The following is a 26972-nucleotide window of genomic DNA, read 5'->3' on the forward strand; positions in this document are numbered from 1 at the left end:
TCCTTTTTATTTTTTTCAAAAACTATATGGATTTCATTCATATGTTTTTACGTCAGACATGCTTGAACCCTCGTGCGCATGCGTGAGTTTTTCCACGCCTGTCGGTGACGTCATTTGCCTGTGAGCACTCCTTGTGGGAGGAGCCGTCCAGCCCCTCGGCGGAATTCCTTTGTCTGAGAAGTTGCTGAGAGACTGGCGCTTTGTTTGATCAAAATTTTTTCTAAACCTGTGAGACACATCGAAGTGGACACGGTTCGAAAAATTAAGCTGGTTTTCGGTGAAAATTTTAACGGCTGATGAGAGATTTTGAGGTGATACTGTTGCTTTAAGGACTTCCCACGGAGCGAGACGTCTTGGAGCGCTCCCAGGCGCTGTCGTCAGCCTGTTTCAAGCTGAAAACCTCCACATTTCATATTGATCCAGGACGTCGTGAGAGAACAGAGAAGTTTCAGAAGAAGTCGGTTTCAGCATTGTATCCGGATATTCCACTGTTAAAGGAGATTTTTTTAATGAAAGACATGCGGACGGGTCCGTGCGTCGGGACGCAGCTGGCGTGGTGTGGCGGCACAGGAAAAACACCTCCGTGTTGATAACCATTTGTAAAATCCAGGCGGCTTTTGATGGCTTTCAGTGGAGTGAGTATATGAGAAATTGTTTAACAGCTGGACATGTTCCAACTTGTCCTTAAGGCTTCCAACGGAGGTGTTTTTCCTGTGGCGGAGTGTCGCGGCGGCTGCGAGCCAACGCTGCAATCCGCCCGCACATCTTTCATTAAAAAAATCTCTTAACAGTGGAATATCCGGATAAAATGCTGAAACCGACTTCTTCTGAAACTTCTCTGTTCTCTCATGACGTCCTGGATCAATAGAGCCTGAAATGTGGAGGTTTTCAGCTTGAAACAGGCTGACGACGGCGCCTGAGAGCGCTGCGCGACGTCTCGCTCCGTGGGAAGTCCTTAAAGCGACAGTATCACCTCAAAATCTCTCATCAGCCGTTAAAATTTTCACCGAAAACCAGCTTAATTTTTCGAACCGTGTCCACTTCGATGTGTCTCACAGGTTTAGAAAAAATTTTGATCAAACAAAGCGCCAGTCTCTCAGCAACTTCTCAGACAAAGGAATTCCGACGAGGGGCTGGACGACTCCTCCCACAAGGAGTGCTCACAGGCGAATGACGTCACCGACAGGCGTGGAAAAACTCACGCATGCGCACGAGGGTTCAAGCATGTCTGACGTAAAAACATATGAATGAAATCCATATAGTTTTTGAAAAAAATAAAAAGGACCTATACTTTATTGACAGCCCTCGTATGAGGTCAAGAAAGAGGTCTTTATTTTACTTTTTATAAAACAAGTATTTATTTTCATTGAAGTTAAGAAAGGGTGACTATAAACAAAGTTTTGGCAAAACAGGTATCATTGTCATGTTGAGGTGGGTTGTTGTCGGCAGCTGGGGAAAGTAACTAAAAAAGTAACTAGTAATCTAACTTAGTTACTTTTACAATTGAGTAATCAGTAAAGTAACTAAGTTACTTTTTCAAGGCGTAATCAGTAATTGGATTACTTTTTCAAAGTAACTGTGGCAACACTGTATATATATATATATATATATATATATATATATATATATATATATACACACACACACACACACATATACAGTATATATATGTAGGTATAGACATTCATATACATAAAAAACGATCCATAGAGAACAGATTATATATGTATTTTTGCATTCACATCACTGGCTCAAAGAGTCCAGAATCAGACTTTATTGCAGGTCTGTTTTATTTTAAACACAGACTACAAACACTAATGTCTTTAAATGAACTAGTATAAACATTCTCACATCAAGACACATCAAGGATCAAGGCCTTCATATCCAACTGGCCCAGATTAGAAACAAACAAAATGATCATGTTCATGTTATTCAGATCAGAACTGAGTGCCACACATGAAAATGTATATATTTTCACAGGCTATGGGTAAATATATACATGGGATGCTCGAGCCTTTGAAATAAAGTCTTACTTGTTCCGCTGCACCATATATATTTTTTTCTTTTTGTAAATATGCACAATCCCAGAGCATGTCCTGGCAACAGTAGGGACTAGGCAAGGCTTCATGTTGCTGGCCATGTGCCACACATTCGCTAAAAGTGATGAATCACTTAAACTGAAATTTCAGTTAATTCCCTTTTTTTACAAATGAAAAATATGACATATTTACAAACACAGATTTATTTGTAAAACCCACCACACATTTCAATGTTATACCGACCAGCCAACCATAATGTACCAAACACAAAACACATAGCTGATATTTTCACTTTGTAAAATGACAGACATGATGTTAATTTCAATAACTTGTCCGGAATTAGTTTGTTTAAAATTATAACCATAAGTCAAAACTGTCTCCCTGTGCAAGACTCCATTGAAATGACCAGCTGACCTGTATGGTGTGAAGAGAAATAATTTTTTTTCCCCTCTTTCCTTTCTCTCTGACAACCAGGTTTCTTTTGTTGAGAGAAGGCTGATCTGAGACAGAAACGCTGACTTGTTGTGTCAGTAGCTGCCGTGTACTAAATTCAATACTGAAAGTTATCGGTTTAGTTTTTATTTGTAACTTCCGCTAAATTTTTAGGGATTTATCAGTTTAGCTTTATAGAAGTTAACTTTTCAGTTAGCGGATTAATGGTTATTGAAGCTAACGTTTTGGTTAGCCGTGCCCATTACAGGGCACACCACAGTGCTCCACAGTCCTGGGAGCACTTACACAAATTCTACAACCTCTGGCAAAAATTATGGAATCACCGACCTCGGAGGATGTTCATTCAGTTGTTTAATTTTGTAGAAAAAAAGCAGATCACAGACATGACACAAAACTAAAGTCATTTCAAATGGCAACTTTCTGGCTTTAAGAAACACTATAAGAAATCAGGAAAAAAAATTGTGGCAGTCAGTAACGGTTACTTTTTTAGACCAAGCAGAGGGAAAAAAATATGGAATCACTCAATTCTAAGGAAAAAATTATGGAATCATGAAAAACAAAAGAACTCACCAACACATCACTAGTATTTTGTTGCACCACCTCTGGCTTTTATAACAGCTTGTAGTCTCTGAGGCATGGACTTAATGAGTGACAAACAGTACTCTTCATCAATCTGGCTTTAACTTTCTCTGATTGCTGTTGCCAGATCAGCTTTGCAGGTTGGAGCCTTGTCATGGACCATTTTCTTCAACTTCCACCAAAGATTTTCAATTGGATTAAGATCTGGACTATTTGCAGGCCATGACATTGACCCTATGTGTTTTTTTGCAAGGAATGTTTTCACAGTTTTTGCTCTATGGCAAGATGCATTATTATCTTGAAAAATGATTTCATCATCCCCAAACATCTTTTCAATTGATGGGATAAGAAAAATGTCCAAAATATCAACGTAAACCTGTGCATTTATTGATAATGTAATGACAGCCATCTCCCCAGTGCCTTTACCTGACATGCAGCCCCATATCATCAATGACTGTGGAAATTTACATGTTCTCTTCAGGCAGTCATCTTTATAAATCTCATTGGAACGGCACCAAACAAAAGTTCCAGCATCATCACCTTGCCCAATGCAGATTCGAGATTCATCACTGAATATGACTTTCATCCAGTCATCCACAGTCCATGATTGCTTTTCCTTAGCCCATTGTAACCTTGTTTTTTTCTGTTTAGGTGTTAATGATGGCTTTCGTTTAGCTTTTCTGTATGTAAATCCCATTTCCTTTAGGTGGTTTCTTACAGTTTGGTCACAGACGTTGACTCCAGTTTCCTCCCATTCGTTCCTCATTTGTTTTGTTGTGAATTTTTGATTTTTGAGACATATTGCTTTAAGTTTTCTGTCTTGACACTTTGATGTCTTCCTTGGTCTACCAGTATTTGGTCCAGAGTTTAGACACAGCTGACTGTGAACAACCAACATCTTTTGCAACATTGCGTGATGATTTACTCTCTTTTAAGAGTTTGATAATCCTCTCCTTTGTTTCAATTGACATCTCTCGTGTTGGAGCCATGATTCATGTCAGTCCACTTGGTGCAACAGCTCTCCAAGGTGTGTTCACTCCTTTTTAGATGCAGACTAATGAGCAGATCTGATTTGATGCAGGTGTTAGTTTTGGGGATGAAAATTTACAGGGTGATTCCATAATTTATTCCTCAGAATTGAGTGAGTCCATATTTTTTTTCCCTCTGCTTGGTCTACAAAAGTAACTGTTACTGACTGCCACAATTTTTTTTCCTGATTTCTTATAGTGTTTCTTAAAGCCAGAAAGTTGCCATTTGAAATGACTTTAGTTTTGTGTCATGTCTGTGATCTGCTTTTTTTCTACAAAATTAAACAACTGAATGAACATCCTCCGAGGCCGGTGATTCCATAATTATTGCCAGGGGTACATCCAGCTCGAAAGTGTTTGTTTGCTCACTGTTTTTGTGCTAACAGTGCGAATGGCCACACATTTCCTAATTGCTCCGCAAGCAGTATTAGATGTTCTTGTGTGTCACGTTGAATTTGGCTGACATCTCCCGCGAGAGGGATTGAACGGGCTCTCACAGGAAACACTCTGTATTTCTGCTGCTTGTGTGCACAGGTGTACGATGCGCTACAGGCGGCTCCAAATGATGGCATGTCATAAAACCTCACTCTGTACTGATCTGAAATCACTGTATGCAGTGTTGCTGTTCAACAGCTATTTCATTCATGACATTTTACACTGATTTATATAAAACCAACTATTGTCATAAGCTGGCGGTGTTGTCCATCAACACTCAAATGCGTTCCGATTTCATAGCAACTCAATACAAATGCAGATCGGTACACTTTTGTTTTCAGTTTCATATTTTGTAAGAAAAAGGTACATTTCTGAAGTTTCTGAGTGGAATAACGCCATGCTGTTACTTCAACTGGCAGGAAATCAGAGGGACAGAACCAGCGCACCTGCTGAAGTGTACTTTTGGAAACAAATACACCGTACAGTCATTCAGTGTAGTCTGTGTACAATTCATGCACCAAACCGTCCCGTGTCTACATACAGTTCAATACATGTATGTAGACAGGTGTGTGCCTTTCCAAATCACATCCAATCAACTGAATTTACCCTGAATGGACTGTAATTAAGCTGTAGAAACATCTCCAGTTTGATCAGGAACAGGATGCACCTGAGCTCAATTTGAGCTTCATGGCAAAGGCTATGAATACTTATGTACATGTGATTACTTAGTTTTTTATTTTTAATAAATTAGCAAAAAAAAAAAAAAAAATGTTTTTAAAGTTTTTTTCATGTTATCATTATGGGGTGTTGTGAGTAGAATTACGAGGGGAAAAATGAATTGACTCCATTTTGGAAAAAGGCTGTAACATAAAATGTGGAAAAAGTGAAATGCTTAACAAAGAGTCAGAGATTTACAATTATTTCAATACCATATCTCCTGTTTACACATTTATTTACTGTAGAATATTGTTAACTCTATGTACATCTTCTTAATTTTTATTTTTTGCTCTATGTAGCACCTGCTTTGACAATGTAAACGTATGTTTCCCATGTCAATAAAGCCCCACTGAAATGAAATGAGAGTTTTGTTTTCTTTTACCTTTGTCTAATCTACTCTAGAATCAAATTGCCTCTAGCTATCTGAGTAATATTTCCACAAAGTTTAAAGGAAAGTCATCCACCTGTTTTTGAGTTTTCTTGTCCACAAACACACATGCACAGCACACATACCGTTGAAAACAGTATCCTGGTTTACCGATGCACAGGATACAACCCCAATTCCAATGAAGTTGGGACGTTGTGTGAAATGTAAATAAAAACAGAATACAATGATTTGCAAATCCTCGTCAACCTATATTCAATTGAATACACCACAAAGACAAGATATTTAATGTTCAAACTGATAGACTTTTGTGTTTTTGTGTTCATTTTGAAATGGATGCCTGCAACACATTTCAGAAAAGCTGGGACAGTGGCTACAAAAGACTGGTAAAGTTGATGAATACTCAAAGAACACCTGTCTGTAACATTCCACAGGTGAACAGGTTAATTGGAAACAGGTGAGTGTCATGACTGGGTATAAAAGGAGCATCCCCTAAAGGCTCAGCCGTTCACAAGCAAAGATGGGGTGAGGATCACCACTTTGTGAACAACTGCGTGAAAAAAATAGTCCAACAGTTTAAGAACAATGTTTCTCAACGTTCAATTACAAGGAATTTAGGGATTCCATTATCTACAGTCCATAATATAATCCGAAGATTCAGAGAATCTGGAGAACTTTCTACACATAAGCAGCAAGACAGAAAACCAACACTGAATGCCCGTGACCTTCGACCTTGCTGAAAGGTACATCCAGGTTTTGGAGACGTACCTGCTTATTTCAGCAAGACAACGCCAAGCCACATTCTGCACGTGTTACAACAGTGTGGCTTCGTAGTAAAAGAGCACAGGTACGAGACTGGCCTGCCTGCAGTCCAGACCTGTTGCCCATTGAACATGTGTGGCGCATTATGAAGAGCAAAATACGGCAACGGAGACCCCGTAATGTTGAACAACTAAAGTCGTACATCAAGCAACAACGTGAAAGAATTCCACCTACAAAGGTTCAACAATTAGTGTCCTCAGTTTCCAAATGCTTATTGAGTGTTGTTAGAAGGAAAGGTGATGTAGCACAGTGGTAAATATACCACTGTCCCAGCTTTTTTGAAACGTGTTACAGCCATTTCAAAATGAGCAAATATTTGCACAAAAACAATAAAAGTTTATCAGTTTGAATATTAAATATCTTGTATATGTGGTGTATTCAATTAAGTATAGGTTGAAGAGGATTTGCAAATCATTGTATTCTGTTTTTATTTACATTTTACACAACGTCTCAACTTCATTGGGACTGGGGTTATACATGGGGCTTATGTTGTAAAATCCCAGAATTCCTCTTTAACTGTGGAGGCACAAATCAACAACTTGCCAATTACAGCACCTCCAGAGGTCAGGAGATAACACTGTGTGAAAATAATTCTTAAAAGAACATTTGTAATGAAAAGCGTGTATTTCTCACCACAGCAGTAGCCGTGCTCACTCCCAGTGAGGCCCAACTCAGGATCAGACACAGCACTGCAAAAGCAATAATCCTGGAGGAGAACGGACACAAAGAGAGATGTGATACTTCAACACAAGCACACAAACAAAACACTTTCCTCAGCCACTGATGCTTTTACTCAGTTACTGTGATTTATTTCTTTTATCGTTTGCTGGGAATTGTTCTCCTTCCGTCTGATGACAGCTGCCCAATTAACAGTGTGCACTGTAGATGAGAGGAATGTGCTGAATTTCAAATTATTATGAAGATAAATTAACTCCTCCCTGAAACCCCCTCGTTAGCACTGGACTTAAACAGATGTGTTCCACTAAGATACTGTCACAGATTGCACACCCTCATCAGTTTCACCATTCTTCAGAGAAAAGCTTCCATCTAGCATTCCACTGACGTGGAGGCGATGCTCTAGAGGTTAAAGCACTGTGCTCAAGACCAGAGGATCCTGATTTGATTCCTTATCAGACAGAAAAATCCTTGAGTTACAACTACTTTGTGTCCCTAGGGTGAATGAAAAGTCTGCAGGTCATAGAGCTTTCTCTTATCGTGCACCTGCTTTGTGGAATGATCTCCCTGCATCACACAGTCAGATTCTGTAGAGACATTGAAGTCCAGAGTTAAGATGCACTTATTTTCCCTTTCGTATGACTAGCATAGTATGCTACTATGCGTTTTACCCTTTTAAATTCATTTTATATGGAAACAGAGTGGGTCACAGCCTCAACTTTTTCTAAATTCTGGGCTCTTTTAGTGAAGCTTAGGGCTAATGACCGGCGATCACCTTAGTATTTTTTCCATTTTTCTTCTGTTTTTCTTGCTTAATGCTGACAAATTATGCCGTATTTGTTGTCTTTCTGCTGCCTGATTCTGCTTTTTCTCTCTGAGGTGTGGCTCCATCTAGAACTGGGAGTGGGTGTCTTCTTCCGAAAGCCTCCAGTCATGTATACCAGAATGGACCAGCATGAAATTTCCTGTATATTTGTATTGCCAATTGTGTCAGTAGCATGGCCCAAGCAGAGGGTCACCCCTTTGAGTCTGGTCTGCTTGAGGTTTCTTCCTCAAATCATCAGAGGGAGTTTTTTTCTTACCACTGTCACCTGTGTGCTTGCTCTAGGGGTTGGTAAGGTTAGATCTTACTTGTGTGAAGTGCCTAGAGGCAGCTTTGTTGTGATTTGGCGCTATATAAATGAAATAAATTGAATTGAATTAAGGTACTTACGGTGGATTCCATTTATACTCAAAGGTTGGAATTCCTCAGTTATGCACCCCCAGGAATGGCCTCTGAAGACAGAATTCCAATCCCTAATGCATTCAAATCCCACATATCCCAAGTTCAGATGGCGGGGACAACAACAGTGAAAGCTGTAGTGTACTCCTGTGTTTAGCACTTATGTCTTTTTTGTCCAATTTAATAAATTGTGCCCTACTGCTGCCTGTGGACATGGCGTTGTGGTATTTCTATGCATGAAATGCCACGTAATGTGTTGTTTATCAGCTGGTGCCACAAACACTGGCAAACGCACATTACAAACCGAGCAGTAAATTAAAACACTAATGTACTGTAACTTGTGTACCATGTGTTCTCTTCCATGTCTCTGGTGGGCCACAGTTTTTGTAGCACTCTATACTCCAACATCTTGAAGGTATCCGGCTTTTTTTCCAACTTGCGGTGCTGTATGGAAAATGGAACGCATTTACCTCTTAAGATGTCATTCCCTGCTGTGATTTATGGCTTCTGAGGTCCATGTAATGCAGCATCAATTCCTAAATTGCTACCAGTGTGTAGTTGAGCACCTTACATGTAATACATGTATCTATGTATGTGAGGCATCATTGTAAAGTGATTTGAGCATCTGTATCAGTCACATTTCTTCATGTTTTTTCAAGATCATTTCATGCAGTTTGGTGACAAGTAGTGAGGTTCGAGAAGCCTCTTGGTTTTTACTTTTTTTAAATTTATGATTACAGTAATAATGCCAAAATTACAAATTACAAATTTAAGAATTATTACAACAAACTCTACCATCTTATAGCCCTCATCTGGAACTTGGAGGGATGAGTAGAACTGAGCCACAGCTGAAATCACACTTTGTGTAAAATTTTAACTTCACAAAAAGACAGTTTTCAAAGTCCAAAAATGGCCAAAACCAAACACTGCAAAAACACAAGAAGAAAAAAACTTACTAAGTATATTTATCTACTTTCTGGTTAAAGTATGGAACGTTAATATAAAACATCATCACTTAGGCCAAATTGCAGTAAGAACAAGCGCAATCAAAGATTTCTGACATCCACCAAGGGTTGATGAGGACTCAAAATAAAAGATATGTGATTCACATCGTGACCCGGACTTTACCTGAATCCGAATTCCACAACACAATCCAATAATTGCATACTGATCCAGAATGGTCCCACTTATCAAGATGTTGCAATCAGATATTTAATTCACAAGCTGAAACAAAACAGTGTCTTCCTGATCTTGGCTTTACATCGTGATGTCGTATCCATGAAGTAGTTTTGATGTAATCCTTAAAAGTCTATAAAATGAAACCCTGATCCAGAATGCAGATCACCTCCAAAATTTAAAGGACATGTCACACCAAAATCACAACAATCCTTCGGGATTACTTTGTGCACTCCCGTGACCGGTTTCAAAGTATAAAGCATTCACAACAAACTACGGAGACTTCTGAAAAAGTACTTGTGTGTACTCATGTGTTTCCAACAAGTGACGTAGCTATTAGAAGCTTCCCAGCGTGCACTTCAATGGAATGTACAGTAGTGTTCAGAATAATAGTAGTGCTATGTGACTAAAAAGATTAATCCAGGTTTTGAGTATTATTGTTACATGGGAAACAAGGTACCAGTAGATTCAGTAGATTCTCACAAATCCAACAAGACCAAGCATTCATGATATGCACACTCTTAAGGCATCGAAATTGGGCTATTAGTAAAAAAAGTAGAAAAGGGGGTGCTCACAATAATAGTAGCATCTGTTGTTGATGCTACAAACTCAAAACTATTATGTTCAAACTGCTTTTTTAGCAATCCTGTGAATCACTAAATTAGTATTTAATTGTATAACCACAGTTTTTCATGATTTCTTCACATCTGCGAGGCATTAATTTTGTTGGTTTAGAACCAAGATTTTGCTCGTTTACTAGTGTGCTTGGGGTCATTGTCTTGTTGAAACACCCATTTCAAGGGCATGACCTCTTTAGCATAAGGAAACATGACCTCTTCAAGTATTCTGACATATCCAAACTGATCCATGATACCTGGTATGCGAATTATAGGCCCAACACCATAGTAGGAGAAACATGCCCATATCATGATGCTTGCACCACTATGCTTCATTGTCTTCACTGTGAACTGTGGCTTGAATTCAGAGTTTGGGGGTCGTCTCACAAACTGTCTGTGGCCCTTGGACCCAAAAAGAACAATTTTACTCTCATCAGTCCACAAAATATTCCTCCATTTCTCTTTAGGCCAGTTGATGTGTTCTTTGGCAAATTGTAACCTCTTCTGCATGTCTTTTATTTAACAGAGGGACTTTGCGGGGGATTCTTGCAAATAAATTAGCTTCACACAGGCGTCTTCTAACTGTCACAGCACTTACAGGTAACTTCAGACTGTCTTTGATCATCCTGGAGCTGATCAATGGGTGAGCCTTTGCCATTCTGGTTATTCTTCTATCCATTTTGATGGTTGTGTTCCGTTTCTTCCACGCGTCTCTGTTTGTTTTGTCCATTTTAAAGCATTGGAGATCATTGTAGATGAACAGCCTATAATTTTTTGCACCTGCGTATAAGTTTTCCCCTCTCCAATCAACTTTTTAATCAAACTACGCTGTTCTTCTGAACAATGTCTTAAACGTCCCATTTTCCTCAGGCTTTCAAAGAGAAAAGCATGTTCAACAGGTGCTGGCTTCATCCTTAAATAGGGGACACCTGATTCACACCTGTTTGTTCCACAAAATTGACAAACTCACTGACTGAATGCCACACTACTATAATTTTGAACACCCCCTTTTCTACTTTTTTTTACTAATAGCCCAATTTCATAGCCTTAAGAGTGTGCATATCATGAATGCTTGGTCTTGTTGGATTTGTGAGAATCTACTGAATCTACTGGTACCTTGTTTCCCATGTAACAATAAGAAATATACTCAAAACCTGGATTAATCTTTTTAGTCACATAGCACTACTATTATTCTGAACACTACTGTAGCTGCTAATGTTAAGAACTGAGGCACAGATTAATTCCAAAGTTTACATAAGTGTGATGTCGTGTTGTAATGACTCATTTTGAAGTGATAACTGTTAATTTTGATGTAGTTACAGCAAAAGCAGCAGCCCTGAGAAGATTCAGTGCACCTGTGGCAATTAGTCATAAATGCAGCCTGTCAATAACAATCTTTGCTGCAGGATCAGCGTTGTGCACGATTAATTATGTTGTTATCAATAAAATCTAAAAAAATGCATCTGCTGCCAGGGAAAAAAATGTTGTGAAGACATTCACAGTGGCAGGAGCCTCTCATCAGTTGCACAGCATGCATACACCCACACACACCAGCTCCAAATTCACACTCAAAGTAAAAACAAAAAGACTGACACAAAACAAAAAAAGGGGTAAAATCCTTAACATGCCAGACTCACCCAGAGGTAGGTAGATTTATTTCCAAATATAAATGCCACATGATCAAAGCCCCCATGCATGCACAATTGCTGGCTGCTGCTGCGCCTTTAGTTCTCTCACGATTGTGGCATGTAAAGGCCATTAACTCCTGGAAATAATGAATTCTGACTTTTTACAATGTAACAAATCCATCTGTGTGTCAGGAAGTCTGTTAAAAACAGAGTCATGCACCGACGTCCATGTGCACAGCTTCAGTAAACCAGAATCCACAAAAACAGCACATCACCACACTTTAGGTTCCAAAATCCGACACTCTGATAAAGTTAAGAGTTTCGGGGTGAAGTGTGTCATATCTGTGAATCCTCTGTAAATACAAGCCATCACTTTTGAACAAAAGCTCAGAAGCTTTGTTTTCGGACAGAGCAGATTCATTTGCCTCCGTCTGACAGCCATCAAGATTTTTCTGCTCTTTCTAAAATGTGTGTCACACGCCAAAAAATGCAGGGAATTGCACAGGGAGATGTTTTCTGGTAATGCACCTGCTAACGCTCAGAGTGAGAGGAATAAAATACATCAGTGACCACTAATTATTAGCATGTGTGCAGAGATACTTACAATCAAGAGTACTTTTATGTTGTCTTGCTAACTGGGACGTTAAAAAAAACATGTGACGTGTCCTTTAATGGAGTCTTCCAAGGCCTAACACCAGTGTGTGGTGAAAATTTGGTGAAAGTCCTTTAAGTATTTTTGACGTAATCCTCAAAGTCCGACAAAGTGAAACATACAAATTCAAATCCTGATCCAGAATCCGGCTCCAGATCAGCTCTAAAACTCAGTGGAGTCTTCCATGGCCTAATATCTATCTGTGCTGCAAATTTGGTGAGAATCCGTGAAGGTAGTTTTGATATAATATTTAAAAGCCTATATTGTTGTGACCAACCTTTTGTCTTGTGATCAACCTTTTGTTTTAATCTTGTGTGTAGTTTGTCTGTTTTCCCTCCAGGTGCCACACGGCAGAGCCGAGGAACAAAGACACACACCTGACGTTCATGAGGGGCTCACCAGCAGCGGGTTACTTAAACCCAGGCTTTCAGCTCATTCACTGCCAGATTCTACTATGATTTACGTCAGATTCTTGCATTGCTTAAATTTTCATTGTTACGCAGATGATACCCAGCTTTATCTATCCATGAAGCCAGAGGAAACACACCAATTAGCTAAACTGCAGGATTGTCTTACAGACATAAAGACATGGATGACCTCTAATTTCCTGCTTTTAAACTCAGATAAAACTGAAGTTATTGTACTTGGCCCCACAAATCTTAGAAACATGGTGTCTAACCAGATCCTTACTCTGGATGGCATTACCCTGACCTCTAGTAATACTGTGAGAAATCTTGGAGTCATTTTTGATCAGGATATGTCATTCAAAGCGCATATTAAACAAATATGTAGGACTGCTTTTTTGCATTTACGCAATATCTCTAAAATCAGAAAGGTCTTGTCTCAGAGTGATGCTGAAAAACTAATTCATGCATTTATTTCCTCTAGGCTGGACTATTGTAATTCATTATTATCAGGTTGTCCTAAAAGTTCCCTAAAAAGCCTTCAGTTAATTCAAAATGCTGCAGCTAGAGTACTGACGGGGACTAGAAGGAGAGAGCATATCTCACCCATATTGGCCTCTCTTCATTGGCTTCCTGTTAATTCTAGAATAGAATTTAAAATTCTTCTTCTTACTTATAAGGTTTTGAATAATCAGGTCCCATCTTATCTTAGGGACCTCGTAGTACCATATCACCCCAATAGAGCGCTTCGCTCTCAGACTGCAGGCTTACTTGTAGTTCCTAGGGTTTGTAAGAGTAGAATGGGAGGCAGAGCCTTCAGCTTTCAGGCTCCTCTCCTGTGGAACCAGCTCCCAATTCAGATCAGGGAGACAGACACCCTCTCTACTTTTAAGATTAGGCTTAAAACTTTCCTTTTTGCTAAACCTTATAGTTAGGGCTGGATCAGGTGACCCTGAACCATCCCTTAGTTATGCTGCTATAGACGTAGACTGCTGGGGGGTTTCCATGATGCACTGTTTCTTTCTCTTTTTGCTCTGTATGCACCACTCTGCATTTAATCATTAGTGATCGATCTCTGCTCCCCTCCACAGCATGTCTTTTTCCTGGTTCTCTCCCTCAGCCCCAACCAGTCCTAGCAGAAGACTGCCCCTCCCTGAGCCTGGTTCTGCTGGAGCCTGGTTCTGCTGGAGGTTTCTTCCTGTTAAAAGGGAGTTTTTCCTTCCCACTGTAGCCAAGTGCTTGCTCACAGGGGGTCGTTTTGACCGTTGGGGTTTTACATAATTATTGTATGGCCTTGCCTTACAATATAAAGTGCCTTGGGGCAACTGTTTGTTGTGATTTGGCGCTATATAAAAAAATTGATTGATTGAATTGATTGATTGATTGCATCCTGATTGTGAAGCTTCCATGACCTTGACCTTGTCTTTCCTGCCGCTTCCATGCACTGACGTCTGAGCTCTCCACAGCTCATTTCAAGGTAACCTGGCCAACTCTAATTTCCAAATTAGAGCTCGTTGATGATTTTGGTGTTTCCAGATGCCCTCGTGCACGGCTCCCATGTCGCATATGCTCCTGGCTCCCACGCCACCATCAAGCACAACGTCACTTTGGAACTCTCCGGCTCAGTCACGCTTCAGTGCAGTTCCTGCATGTCTGAGATCCTGTTCTCACGCTACTCCTGTTTGTGACTGTGCATGATTAAGAACTGGCTCCTTGAACTGTTCCAAGAACTAGTACCAAGAACTGTTTCCCAGAACTGTATGAACTCTAATATTGAACTACTAAGAAATTTCCAAGTTGTTTCTAAAGTCAAGTTATGCTTAATTTGGAATTGCGTCACAAGACGCGCAGCACCTGACCTTTGACCTCTGAAGATATTCATGAACTGTGAACGATTCCTGAAAGCAAACCTTATTTCCTAGACTGTGAACATTATTTCCAGAACTGTGACCATTCCTGTTTTAAGCCTTCAATGAACTGTCTGTTGTCCCCCCCCAGGACTGAACCAAACCAACTTTTTTAGGTTCCTTAGATGACCCCAAAACACAATCAGGATATTCCCAAAAATAAAAACTGGCCTCAAGCCAGTTATCGAAGATGGGGTCCAAGATGGCCGCCAAAATAGTTCTTTTTTTTTCCACTTAAACACCAATGATTTCTGTCATTATTAAGTCTATTGTTTATTCCTACTATGTATTTTAATGATAAGGGTCTATTGGTGGTCATTTTGGACGCCATTTTGAATTGTAAACCCATGAATGAATTTAGTTTAGGTACAAATGAGTTTGCTGTGACCTGCAAAAAACCTATTTTGGCGGCCATCGTGGACCCTATCTTGGATAACTGGCTTGAGGCCAGTTTTTTTGGGAACATCCTGATTGTGTTTTGGGGTCATCTAAGGAACCTAAAAAAGTTGGTTTGGTTCAGTCCTGTGGGGCGCGCAAAGGTAGTGGTCGTAGCTCCCCTAGTATATAGAAAGAGAAATCTAGATCCAGGATACGGATCCAGATCACCTCCAGAATTTAATGGAGTCTTGCAAGGCCTAACAGCAATGTGTGTTGAGAATTTGGTGAAAATCCTTGCAGTATTTTTGATGTAAAAGACAAACAGACAACGCTGATGATTTTATTATGTCCTTGGCGGACGTAATAAGGACTTCTTTTAGAAAATACATAAAAAAATTGGTGACATGAAAAATACGCTTTTTTAATTCCCCATAAGACTGGAGAATGCAACTTCTTTCGAATTTGGGAAAACTTGACTCTGCTGTACATCATTTCTTCTCCTCTGAATGTGAAGAGTTTTTTCATTGGTTAGCCCGCCTGCCAATCATGACAACATTTAACACTCAAAGTCTTTTCCTCCTGTCAATCGTCTCAGAGGACTGATGTGTTGACAGCCGACACCGAGCGTAAAGGATCATCATTTGATCTGCAGGACACAGATTGGATAGGTCATGAAAAGAGAAAAAAAAAAAAAGGTTCCCACACGATTCCCACACTTTGGCAGTGGACACATGTCATAAGCTGGAGCAAGTGCTGAGCTTTAGCGTGAGATAAAAAGGCCGACTAGCCCCCTGACGAACGTAAAGGCTGCAGAAGATCTCGGCGCACTACCCAGGCCTTGGATCTTCTCGAAAGCAGCAATAAAGTAGCCTGAGAGCACTTAATAATTAGTTAAGAGAGCAGACTGCTCAGGAAATCAATACACATTAGGAAGCCCATCAGAGTGACGTGAGGAGAGATCACGAGCATAAAACTCATACTGGCTGAACTACACTGAAGGAAAAACTGTTGACCAACTCAGTCCTTCCTCTTCCTGTTCATTTTATTACTTTTAGCAACAAAATATTGGTTTTTATTCTGTTTAGGTGCAGTTTTGTTATGCACGCATTGCAGATAAGGTTTGCCTCAAAGCTCTCATAAATGGGTCATATTATAAAAAAAGGTTTTTAATCTAACTTTTGTACACTGTAAAAACTGATATCTAAGAAAGTAAAGACTTGTTTGAAGAAAATCTGACTTAATTTTTGTCTCAATAGAAAAATAATCTTAAGCATTTTTTTACATAAGAAAAAATGCCTTATTTTGGCAAAATGTATCTCACTTTTTCTTAATATGTGTTTCCAGCTAATATCAAGCTGTATTTAACCAAAAACAAGGAATGTAATGGATTTCAAATTATCCAAGCAACAAAATTGTAAGACAGAGGCTAATCTCAAAATATGTTTTCAGTTTGAAGGTACATTTTGATTATTCAGTGTCTAGATATTTTGCTCGTTTTGAGAATTCTAACCAAGTAAATTTTTCTGACCCCATTGGCAGATTTTTTTTTGCTTAATACAAGACAATTTGGCTAGATTTGAGATAATTTGGCTTATTTTGAAAGGGACAGTTGTGGCAGTGTAAACAAACATGGCTGAGACCTGCAGTGCGATAACAACTTGTGTAGAAACACTAAAAGTCGAGTCAAATCTGGGGACATGCACTGGTGCCGTGCTGTACCACTGAACCACCATGGGTGCTGGATGGCAACCACCAGGTCCATCGCCACATCTCTAAAATAACCATCTACGTGCTGCAGCCAGGTGATGTGCTTTCTCCAGCCAATGTGGTCCATAACACTGATGACACAACGTTATTCAAATGGTACCCAAGGATCCGTGGAAGAGACCTGGTACTAAAGGCATCCAGTCTCGCTTTAGGTCACTGGTTTGCATCCAAATCTCAAATCCATGCAAATCTCCTGCAAAGATGTTGGCGTCACTCAACACCTTTGTCCAGTGAACTCATGACTCCATAAGCTCTTCTCAGGCATCTCTCAATCTCAAAGGCTGAGGCCTAAATCTAATACAGGTTGGACAACAAACAAAAACAGGCATGAAGGAGATGATGGGGGCGAATGTCTGCGGTAGATGAGGATCGAATGCATTATCTTCAAGCGGTTCCATGAAACTATAAGTAGACCATGTCAGTATATTCTGACTGGATCTCCTCTTGGAGAAAAGAAAAAGCAGAAGAAGAAGGGAAAAAAAAGGCCTTCTATGCTTTGGTGTTTGTTCATTGATCATTTTAGGCAGGCATTTACAGCATGACCCCATCAGGTGGCACTTGTACTCTACTGTTCTGTGTCATTTTTTTTGCTGCTGGATGCAAAGTGAAACTGTCTGCTTCTGGACAATGATGCACATGTCCAACCTTTTAACAGAGAGGTCAGGTCAGGTCTGGGACCATATACTGATGCCACATCCACCACACCACAGAACAGTCCTGGATCCTGCATGACAGTAAACCAAACAGACAACTACTCCACCCCTACCCCCTGAAAAGTATCTATCACAGCAGTTGCTGGGGGTCTTCAGTGATAATACAAATGCATACAAGATCAGCAAAGTGTGCCAACATTTCCAAAGTGACTTTTCCTTACACCTTGTCTGTATCTACGGAAGTAAATGTTTGACACAGAGTCATTCAAATGGTACCCAGTGATCCTTTGTCGAGATCCCTTAAAACATGTAATTGTCACTTTACATCACTGGTTAGCATCCAAGTCTCACAACCATACAGCAGCTGGAAGCACCAACACCGTAAAGAGTTGGACCTTCATTCTCCTGCAAAAGTATCTGCATTGACAGACACCTGTGTCCAGGGATCACATCTCCCAATCTCAATGCCTAAGGATCCAGGGATATAAATGTGACTGTTGAGATGAGTGAATCTGTCAAAACGTTTCATTGCATTCATATACACCTCTGACAGCAGGTCTCAGTATTTATTAAAATGCTGATTCTTTGTTTTACTCCAGGAGAATTGCCAACCCAGAAACTCCAGCTCTTCACATGACACAATCAAAGCACCCATTGAAAGTACAAAGATTTCAGTATTGTCCAAAAAGTCCTCACAAAACAAAAGGGCACCTAAGTTACTGAGCCCCACAATCCATACATTCAGTAAGCTCTCAGAAACTAAGATGAGGTCATAGGTTGGCTTCTTGGGTTGGAAACCAGACTGTTCACACTGAATGGCAGCTTTACTGAGGCCTGTAAATAATGATCACTGGACGTACGTTACCTGACAGAGTTTTGTCAGTACCATGGCCCAAGCAGAGTGTCACCCCTGTGAGTCTGGTCTGCTTGAGGTTTCTTCCTCAGAGGGAGTTTTTCCTTACCACTGTCACCTGTGTGCTTGTTTAATTAATTTTCTGCCACATATCCGCTCTAGGTCATGGTGGCAGTAGGCAGCTCATCCCACACTTCCCTACCCTCTGCCACATACTCAAACTCTTCCCACAGAAATCCCTAGGCATTCCCAAGCCAGCTGGGAAATATAATCTCTCCAGCATATCCTGGAGCTTCCTCCCAGATGGACGTGCCTTGAAGACCTCCCCAGGGAGACAATCGGACGCATCCTTAACAGATGCCCTGGATATTAAACAGAGTTCCCCCTGGATATTCAAGCTTCTCACCCTATCCTTGAGTGTAAGCCCAGATACCTGGCAGAGGAATCTTATTTCTTCCACCTTGTTCTTTTGGTTATTACCCATAGTTTAGTGTAGTAGTAGCAGCAGTAGCAGTAGTGTAGCACAGAATTCACAGCCTTTGCCATGAAGTTCAAAATTGAGCTCAGGTGCGTCCTGTTTTCACTAATCATCTTTGAGATGTTTCTAGAGCTTAACTGCTTTGAAAGTCCCAATTGCCACGGTGGCCTCCATCATCCATAAATGGAAGACATTTAGGTGCACCAGGACTCTTCCTAAAGCTGGCCACCCGTCTAAACTAAACAATCGGGGGAGAAGGGCCTTAGTCAGGAAGATGACCAAGAACCTGATGGTCACTCCGTCAGAGCTCCAGCATTCCTCTGTGGAGAGAGGAGAACTTTTGACAAGGACAACCATCTCTCCAGCAATCCAGCAATCAGGCCTGTATGGTAGAGTGACCAGACGGAAGCCACTCCTTAGTAAAATGCACATGGCAGCCCACCTGGAGTTTGCCAAGAGGCACCTCAAGGACTCTCAGACCATGAGAAGCAAACTTTTCTGGTCTGATGAGACAGAGACGGAATGTACAGACATCTTGAATGAAAACCTGCTTCAAAATGCTCTTGATCTCAGACTGGGGTGACGGTTCATCTTTCAACATGACAATGACCCTAAACACACAGCCAAGATATCAAAGGAGTGGCTTCAGGACAACTCTGTGAATGTCCTTGAGTGTAAAGCGCCTTGATGCAGATGGAAAAGCGCTATATAAATGCAGTCCATTTACCATCATTATGGGGTGTTGTGCGTACAATTTTGAGGGAAAATAATGAATTTACTCCATTTTGGAATAAGGCTGTAACATAAAATGTGGAAAAAGTGAAGCACTGTGAATACTTTCTGGATATGCTGTACGTCCAACTGTAAAGTTCTGCAGCTGCTGTGTGAACACAAGATAATGCCTCCTTTTTGAAGCTTTGGTGCAGCTTGTAATTCAGTAAGCTCAACACAGATGTTCGTGATAGGTCAAGGGAATTGTAAGACTGAAACATTACAGCTACAAGCAAGCATGTCAAGAAAAAAAAAATATCATCTGAGGATCACGGATGGAACACAAAATTATTGCAGAGGGTTTATTTAATTATAGATTATAAAGCATGCCGTGGGCCACAAATTGACGAATTTGGCCCGCTGTTGCTAGTTTAAGACCTCTGATCTACAGTGTGTGTTGCCAGAGAGGCTGGCTTTCTGCCTGTGATCTGGCCAAAAAAAGTAACCTCAGGAACAAGATAAAAAGAAAATGCTCCACAAACAGAGTACCCACGTAATGAACAGGCATCGAGAGTGCTTGACCATCCCCAAGCACATGGCCAAGCAGACGACCAGATCCAGGATCAGCACCAGCAGATAAGTCAGCCATCTACAGGAAAAGAGGACATCAACACAACACTTAAAAGACGGAATAATTTATACATATGTCCAGTTCCCAGAAAGTGCATGACCAACATATGTTGAATATATGATGCATGTGTGCGCTGTAAGTTTGCCTCACACTTGGAGTCCATCTGTTACAGGTAATTTCCAGCCTGCTACCTAAATAATTCAACAGCACAAATCCATGGACATTAATTTTTCAGGTTTTTGAACATGTCCTTCAGAGAAATAACCTGCAGTCATTCTAGACTTGCGTATGCGGGTGTGCTTATGACTCATTTTTAACTCCACAAGGCCAATAGTAACGCATCAGCCTGACCCACCCATCTCGGATTTGCAATAGGAATATTCCTCTTTGTGAGTCACCAAAATAGTAATTAACTACATTTAAATTATAAATAATTCATATACACCATGCATAGGTAGATAAACGGTAACGAACCTCTAAAAACTGGGATACACTGGGTGGGAAATCACTCCTCCTTGTGGCAACTTTAGGAACTCACAATTGGCTTTCCAGTCACTCAGAATATAGTTTTGGGAACATTCGACCAACAGATCTGCTTTGGTATTACGCTATAGCCAAGACTTGTCTTCATAATTGATTATTATTGTGATTAATGAACACATTTTTTATTTAACATGTTGGAAAAAGTAAGAATCGGTATTAGTCCTGCATTTGCAAAGCCACAGTAGCAGTGGTAACAGTGATTTTGCAAGCAGTCAGGCAGAGTAGCTGAAAACAGGGTACACTGTTAAACCGAACACTCCATTTTAACCCTCTGGGGTCCGAGGGCATTTTTTGGACGGTTCACTCGCCTGGCATAAATGTTTTATTATTGCTGTTAACAGCTCTCCCTGCATCCCACAATCAAGTTTTATGTCTCTTTTTTCAGGACAACCTGTTCTTTCATAATATATATGCTTTTGTTGTGTTTTATAAATGTAATAAAAGTTTACAATCAGAAATAACAAAGGAAAAAGTAAAGAGGAAAATAATTTTCCACACACATTTATTCAAAACACACAGCAAACTATAATGAACAACTGTTTTGGCACTTTATAAAGGTAATTTGAGGTCTTGTGTGAAAGACTGTACAACAAAAATGTTCAAACAATAAACACAAATGCATAGTTTGAACAATATATACAAAATGGTCTATGCATTTTTGTTTGTCTTCATCTCAAAGCAATTTCTGTCTGCTATTACACAAAGGTCACATCACAAATTTCTATTTCTGCTGTGTTTTGGAGCCTTCTGTCTGACTCTGCAAGTAGCTTTCATTTCACACTTTGGCTCCAGTCTGAGGAGCAGCCCCTCTCCCTCACATCATTAAAATCAATCAATATCAAATATGATCAATCTATCTTTGTTAGTTGGCTATGTACCACAGGCTTTTAAGGTGGCAGTAATTAAACCATTACTTAAAAAGCCATCACTTGACCCAGCTATCTTAGCTAATTATAGGCCAATCTCCAACCTTCCTTTTCTCTCAAAAATTCTTGAAAGGGTAGTTGTAAACAGCTAACTGATAATCTGCAGAGGAATGGTCTATTTGAAGAGTTTCAGTCAGGTTTTAGAATTCATCATAGTACAGAAACAGCATTAGTGAAGGTTACAAATGATCTTCTTATGGCCTCGGACAGTGGACTCATCTCTGTGCTTGTTCTGTTAGACCTCAGTGCTGCTTTTGATACTGTTGACCATAAATTTTATTACAGAGATTAGAGCATGCCATAGGTATTAAAGGCACTGCGCTGCGGTGGTTTGAATCATATTTGTCTAATAGATTACAATTTGTTCATGTAAATGGGGAATCTTCTTCACAGACTAAAGTTAATTATGGAGTTCCACAAGGTTCTGTGCTAGGACCAATTTTATTCACTTTATACATGCTTCCCTTAGGCAGTATTATTAGACGGTATTGCTTAAATTTTCATTGTTACGCAGATGATACCCAACTTTATCTATCCATGAAGCCAGAGGACACACACCAATTAGCTAAACTGCAGGATTGTCTTACAGACATAAAGACATGGATGACCTCTAATTTCCTGCTTTTAAACTCAGATAAAACTGAAGTTATTGTACTTGGCCCCACAAATCTTAGAAACATGGTGTCTAACCAGATCCTTACTCTGGATGGCATTACCCTGACCTCTAGTAATACTGTGAGAAATCTTGGAGTCATTTTTGATCAGGATATGTCATTCAAAGCGCATATTAAACAAATATGTAGGACTGCTTTTTTGCATTTACGCAATATCTCTAAAATTAGAAAGGTCTTGTCTCAGAGTGATGCTGAAAAACTAATTCATGCATTTATTTCCTCTAGGCTGGACTATTGTAATTCATTATTATCAGGTTGTCCTAAAAGTTCCCTAAAAAGCCTTCAGTTAATTCAAAATGCTGCAGCTAGAGTACTAACAGGGACTAGAAGGAGAGAGCATATCTCACCCATATTGGCCTCTCTTCATTGGCTTCCTGTTAATTCTAGAATAGAATTTAAAATTCTTCTTCTTACTTATAAGGTTTTGAATAATCAGGTCCCATCTTATCTTAGGGACCTCGTAGTACCATATCACCCCAATAGAGCGCTTCGCTCTCAGACTGCAGGCTTACTTGTAGTTCCTAGGGTTTGTAAGAGTAGAATGGGAGGCAGAGCCTTCAGCTTTCAGGCTCCTCTCCTGTGGAACCAGCTCCCAATTCAGATCAGGGAGACAGACATCCTCTCTACTTTTAAGATTAGGCTTAAAACTTTCCTTTTTGCTAAAGCTTATAGTTAGGGCTGGATCAGGTGACCCTGAACCATCCCTTAGTTATGCTGCTATAGACGGTAGACTGCTGGGGGGTTCCCATGATGCACTGTTTCTTTCTCTTTTTGCTCTGTATGCATCACTCTGCATTTAATCATTAGTGATCGATCTCTGCTCCCCTCCACAGCATGTCTTTTTCCTGGTTCTCTCCCTCAGCCCCAACCAGTCCCAGCAGAAGACTGCCCCTCCCTGAGCCTGGTTCTGCTGGAGGTTTCTTCCTGTTAAAAGGGACTTTTTTCTTCCCACTGTAGCCAAGTGCTTGCTCACAGGGGGTCGTTTTGACCGTTGGGGTTTTACATAATTATTGTATGGCCTTGCCTTACAATATAAGGCGCCTTGGGGCAACTGTTTGTTGTGATTTGGCGCTATATAAAAAAAATTGATTGATTGATTGATTGATCATTGATATGGTAAACAGTGTTTTACGCCAGAGGGAGAGAGCCACAGAATAATCTAGTAACATTCAAATGCAAACTAGTGGAGCAATCCTGATAGTTACACACTCTGTTTGAGCACGTGAGATTGTCATGCAAGGCTCTCCATCTGCTTTCACTTTCATTGTGCATAATGGTGCAGGGCGCACTGGAGGAGCCAATTCAAACAGACCAACTAGTAAGCTATCACTCCTGAAAACGATCTTTGGTTTATCACGTGAGGTAAATCTGCCATACAATTGGATTTTGGAAAACCATGTGACGGTGAACCAATTCCGATTGGACACTCACATTGCGCACATCATCACACAGCTTCTATGAGGAGTACAAAGATGGCCGACAGTGGCTCAAAGTCCGCGGAGTTAACTTTTCAGCAAAAAAGTAAGTTTCTATCTCATATCATTAAAAAGTTATTTATAATTTAGTAAAGCTTGGTCCCAGCTGTTGTATACAACGGCGTCGGCCCCAGAGGGTTAATACAATAATTAAGTTAATGTACTCAACTTTGAAAAAGTTATAGTCACTCATTTCCATTAATTAAACTAACTCAAAAATGAATTGTTGTCATAACAACTCAGTTCCTTTAAGTGCGTTTAAAGTTTTGGGACAATTTAAGTATTGGTGATGTATTTCCAGTGCATTCCATTCACTCATTTTAATTGAGTTTATGTAACGGAGGCCAGCAGGTGTCGCTGTGCACATGTAGTTAGTAAACCTCACTCCCAACAGCTCAAAAGAATTATCTGGTCACAAGGCCAGAGCCCTGGGTTTTAGCCTTTTGCTTAGAGAGTCTGACTTCCATGCTGGAGATCATGAGTTCGCGTCCTGATGGGAATAAATGGGTGGAGTCATAACAACACAACGCAGAGGTCAACAAGTAGTAAACCAAAGAATGCATCAAAAAATCTAATCCAAAATGTAATGCAATTTTTTAGGCAGAATTAGGTCACTTTTTATTGAAAAACATAAATTAGATTTACATAAATTTAATTAACTATAAATTGTTAAGTTACTAAAACTTAACAATTACATTTTTTCAAAATTATTTTATTTAAGTGGCAAACTCAAATGGTTTAAGGCAATCGGTTTCCTCAAATGGTTTGAGTCAACTAACTTATGGAGTTTTACAGGGTATAGAAGCCAGGGTAAAAACTTAGAGATAACAAGCCACCAGAATAAACACGGAGAATACAATATACATTGTAAACTGCATAGAATACACTCAAAAACTGACTCACTGGATTGGATTTCCATCTAATAATATATGTAGTCCAAATAAATTAAATAAGTTATCTGGCATGGATGTGCTTATTTGAGTTGGGGCTACATATATTTATTAGATGGAAATCCTGCACATAATTGAACTGAGTTCATACAATGAGTCATTTCTTTGAGGTTAGAGAAAAAATAAACTGCTACCACCTAATTTTTTCAGCATCTTGTCAACCAGTTTGTGCATTTTACATGTACAATCTTCTGACTTCAAAGCTTTATACTGTGCATAGCTTCAAATTCTACTACTTATATTAAGATTCATCAACTGACAGAAAACTATGCCATTTTAGTCCTAACCGTGTTACGTAATGATGCTATAATTTGAGCAACATTTGTCTGTTTGCTTCTTGCATTTGTCTGTGGTCACTGCTGTCAGATCCTTTGGCCCATTTCCACTAAAATTGGTATGTGTATGAAATCGGCCTTGGAATTGCCCTTAAAGGAGCAAAGGTCAAGGTAACTGGGGTCAAAAGTCAGGATTTTATTTGAACTGATTTTCACCAACCTGGCACACACATGTAGGTGATTCTGGAACTACCTGGGCAAGGTCAAATTTACAAAGGTCAATGATCGGGTCAAACTCAAGGTCAAACCTGTCTGTGTGTTTGTTGGCGTAAGTGTACCAGGTCTTTATGGCCAAGTGGTACCAACCTTGGTAAGTGGATGAAAGTCACTTAGAACTGCCCTTAATGGGTTATTTTGGTTAAGATTAAAGAATTTGTTTTCATCAGATTTGCATTAAACATAACACGCATATGTTGGAAGATTCAGAATGCTTGCCAAGTCCATCCAAAAGCCATCTTAAGGTGCAAGGTCATGGTCTTTGGAGTCAACGGTCAGATTCTTGACCAGCCAATGAACTGTGTCATTTATCAACAAATTCTATCCTGAACAAGAGTGACTACATCCTTATTGATGGTATACTTAGGCAATCTATATGCCATAGGCCTTAATGTCTTCATGCCCATGGGTATTATTGCCTAGTTTATAGAGAGAGAGAAAAAAATACAATTTGCTCATTTTTGTGGATTTTTGAAATACTGGGCCAACAAAACAAGTGGTTTTCTCACGGGCTTTTGTTCTGTGGAGACAAACTTACAAACACACCGACTCAAATAGCAGAACACTTGATAATGACTTGTGCCTGATGTGGGAAATTTGTGGTAATGTATATAAATAAGCACATTACAGAACATGATTTGCTAATACTATAAAAACTCAAAGAATACCCAGATTGGTGCAGGTTAGTTGAGTTGGTGATTTTAAATTGAGAGTGTTAATGTTTTTGTTTGTCTCTATGTGTCGGCTCTGTGGTAGACAGACGGTCAGTCCAGGGTGGACTCCGCCTCTCCCCAAAAGACCACAGGGAATGAATCCAGCCCCATTGTGACCCATAAGTGGAATAAGCGGATTTAGTAAATGGGATGCTGCAGAATGGCCATTCCTGTGGACTGGTTTAAAAAAAAAAAAGAACACCAAAGAGCTCATGCATAAATTTATTTGAATTAACAACACTGTTAGAAGTGTTTCACTAAGCACAGAATCATGCAGAGAAGCCATAAAGTTGGAAAACAAAGCAGTGGCATTATTCATTTTGGCTACAACAATTTGATATTCATCAATAAAGCTCTGCCACAGGCTGTTCATATCCCAATGCTTGCATGAAATCCAATCACCACAGAAGAGATTAGTGTCAGTCTGCACAAACTGGCAACAGTGGTCCAAAGCAGACCAAGTATCAGCATGGAAACAATTTAGCAGGTGGGGCCGTGTGGTGGAACAGAGATGGAGAGCTCACTGATTAAGACGGAAGTCCCCATGTTTCACCACAGCCTGACAACCAGCCAGAACTGAGCCAGATTCTGGCCTCTCTCTCCTGGCCTGTGATTAGTTGGTGGCCGAGACGGTGACGTCAATCTCACTTTGATGTGGCGCGAGCACTGTTCGCCTATTGGTCGTTTTGGAGTGGGAATTCCCACTCCAAAATGGAAGCCAGTATCTGGCCCAGTTCAGGGCCGGTTGTCAGGCTAGTTGCACCACCATGTTTATACAGTAGCCCAAAAGGGACAGAAAACTGAAGACTAAAGAAGAGGAATCGATGGTTGCTTGTAGACCATCTACTGGTTTCTATTGTAGGCTAGACCACAAGGCACCATCCCTTCCCATTTAATCCCGAACACCAAATGTTTTGGTACGTTTGTCAA

At 40.1% G+C, this 26972-nt stretch overlaps 1 protein-coding gene across 1 annotated transcript in view; it reads right to left on the reverse strand.

The window, feature by feature from the left end:
* The window catches only part of LOC117528273 (protein tweety homolog 2-like), a 132022-nt gene that overhangs the window by 23020 nt on the left and 82030 nt on the right, over window positions 1–26972 (reverse strand). The window contains exon 6 of the mRNA XM_034190881.1: window positions 7092–7164. Coding sequence (XP_034046772.1) covers window positions 7092–7164 — 73 coding nt within the window. The remainder of the gene's footprint in view (window positions 1–7091; window positions 7165–26972) is intronic.

Source organism: Thalassophryne amazonica, chromosome 16 (genome assembly GCF_902500255.1).
Source record: "Thalassophryne amazonica chromosome 16, fThaAma1.1, whole genome shotgun sequence".
NCBI lineage: Eukaryota > Metazoa > Chordata > Actinopteri > Batrachoidiformes > Batrachoididae > Thalassophryne > Thalassophryne amazonica.